The sequence below is a fragment of the Suricata suricatta genome, chromosome 12 (genome assembly GCF_006229205.1).
Source record: "Suricata suricatta isolate VVHF042 chromosome 12, meerkat_22Aug2017_6uvM2_HiC, whole genome shotgun sequence".
NCBI classification, from domain to species: Eukaryota; Metazoa; Chordata; class Mammalia; order Carnivora; family Herpestidae; genus Suricata; species Suricata suricatta.
This window is the reverse complement of record NC_043711.1, coordinates 10,960,112-10,962,409: the sequence shown is the minus strand read 5'-3', so window position 1 is coordinate 10,962,409 and position 2,298 is coordinate 10,960,112. Positions and strand designations below refer to the sequence as shown.

Below are 2,298 nucleotides of genomic sequence, written 5' to 3'. Positions count from 1 at the left end.
CCCCTGAAGTGTTTTCTCAGGATATTGGGTGTGATACTAAGAAGAGATGAGCAATCAACAGGACACCACAGTAACCAGATTTATAAAGTGCAAGAGATTCACAGTGTGGACAAGGAACTCCCTGTGCCTTGAACTTTAAGCAGCTGTGATACCACATATTTCTACAAAATTCACAACATTGCCTCTTGTCCATTCCCCTCAACACACTGGCTTCCTTCTGAGCCTTCATTTTCACGGGGAAAAAAACACTTCCTCAGGGTCCTTGCACTGGCTGGACCCTTTGCCAATTTCCAGGAAGTTTTCTTTTTTCCTTCAAGTCTCTGTTTAAATTTTACCTTCTTAGCGAATCATGACTGAACACTCAACATAACACTCCATCCACTCTCTTTTCACGTGCCTTCATATTCTTCATAGCCTCTGTCCCTATCTCAGGATTATTTCATTTTTATATACATGTATATCCAATCACCATAACTAAATTGTAGGTACTTTTCCTCTTCAATGCCCTCTATATTATGACTCAGAAATGTTGAAAAATGGTCTACACTCTCTATATTTCTCAAATGCTGGAAATCATCTGTTATTAAGTCTATGCTACCTGGACATTGGGGGAACTGATGTTGGGATGAAAATTCTTAATCGGAGAGGAAACAGTGATTCCCTGGAAGGGCCAAAACCCATTCACAAAATATTGAAATAACTTTATTGACTATAAATATGAATTGTAGCATTTGAACAATGGGACCCATGCCCATTTATGTGAAATTTGTCATGTTATTATTCTTTTTTTTCTAAAGGAAGTAAAACGATATTTATTTACTGATAATGTGATTGTGGACACTTACAGTTCAAAAGAATCGATAAACTATTGAAATGAAAGCAACATCACAGGATATAAAGCCCACATGCAGAGATCAATTATATTTCTACATATTAACAAAAACTATTTGAAAATGACATTTTAAATAAATTTTTAAATGTTATTTATTTATTTAATATTTTAATTATTTATTTTTTTAACATTTATTTATTTTTGAGAGACAGAGAGAAACAGATCATGAGCAGGGGAGGGGCAGAGAGAGGGACACACCGAATCGGAAGCAGGCTGCAGGCTCTGAGCCGTCAGCACAGAGCCTGACATGGGGCTCGAACCCATGAACCATGAGATCATGAACCGAGCTGAAGTCGGATGCTCAACTGACTGAGGCACCCAGGTGCCCCAGAAAATGACATTTTTAAACATTTACAAAACCATTAAAAACATCAAATACTTAGGAATCTATGTAACAAAAGATGTGCAAGACTCACTATTCTATTCCATGGATCCATTTGTCTATTCTTACACCAATATCACAGTGTCTTAATTATTGTAGCCTTATAGTGAGTATCGAAATCAGTAGTGTCAGTTACCAAACTGTTCTTCAAGTTTGTCTTGGCTTTACTTGATAAGATATATTTCCATATAAATTTTAAAATCGGCATCTTGATTTTTACTAAAGAGACATGCTGGGATTTTGATTGGGGTTGTAATAAATTTAGAGATCAATTTGGGAAGAGCTGACATCTTAGCAATATTGAGTTTACTCATCTCTCCTTTTAACTAGGCCTTTGTGAATTTCTGTCAGCCATTTTTTAGTTTCATGTTATTTTTCAATTTACTGGTAGCCACCTCCACTACATGGACCCAGCAAATGATACAGGAATTTCAGAATTTCTTCTTATGGGATTTTCAGAAGAACCACAACTGCAGCCCCTCATATTTGGGACTTTCCTTTCCATGTACCTGATCACTGTGTTTGGGAACTTGCTCATCACCTTGGCCATCAGCTCTGACTCCCAACTCCACACGCCCATGTACTTCTTCCTCGCCAACCTGTCCTTTGTAGACATCTGCTTCACCTCCACCACCGTCCCGAAGATGCTGTGGAACATCCAGACTCAGAGCAAAGTCATAACCTATGCAGACTGCATCACTCAGATATACTTTTTCACACTCTTTGCAGGTTTAGACATGTTTCTGTTAACAGTGATGGCCTATGACCGGTTTGTGGCCATCTGTCAGCCCCTGCACTACATGGTTATCATGAACCCCCGGCTCTGTGGACTGCTGGTTCTGGGGTCCTGGGTCCTGAGTGCCCTGCATTCCTTGTCAGAAAGCTTAATGGTGCTGCCACTGTCTTTCTGTACAGTCTTAGAAATCCCCCAGTTTTACTGTGAACTCAATCAGATAATCCAACTTGCCTGTTCTGACACCTTTCTCAATAACATGATGGTATATTTTGCAGGTGTGTTCCTGGC

General features: G+C 39.1%; 1 protein-coding gene across 1 annotated transcript in view; it reads left to right on the top strand.

The window, feature by feature from the left end:
- Positions 1-1,678: 1,678 nt before the first annotated feature.
- The window catches only part of LOC115274379 (olfactory receptor-like protein OLF4), a 2,009-nt gene continuing 1,389 nt past the window's right edge, over positions 1,679-2,298 (top strand). Inside the window, exon 1 of the mRNA XM_029917830.1 lies at positions 1,679-2,272. Within this exon, the coding sequence (XP_029773690.1) occupies positions 1,679-2,272 (594 nt within the window). The remainder of the gene's footprint in view (positions 2,273-2,298) is intronic.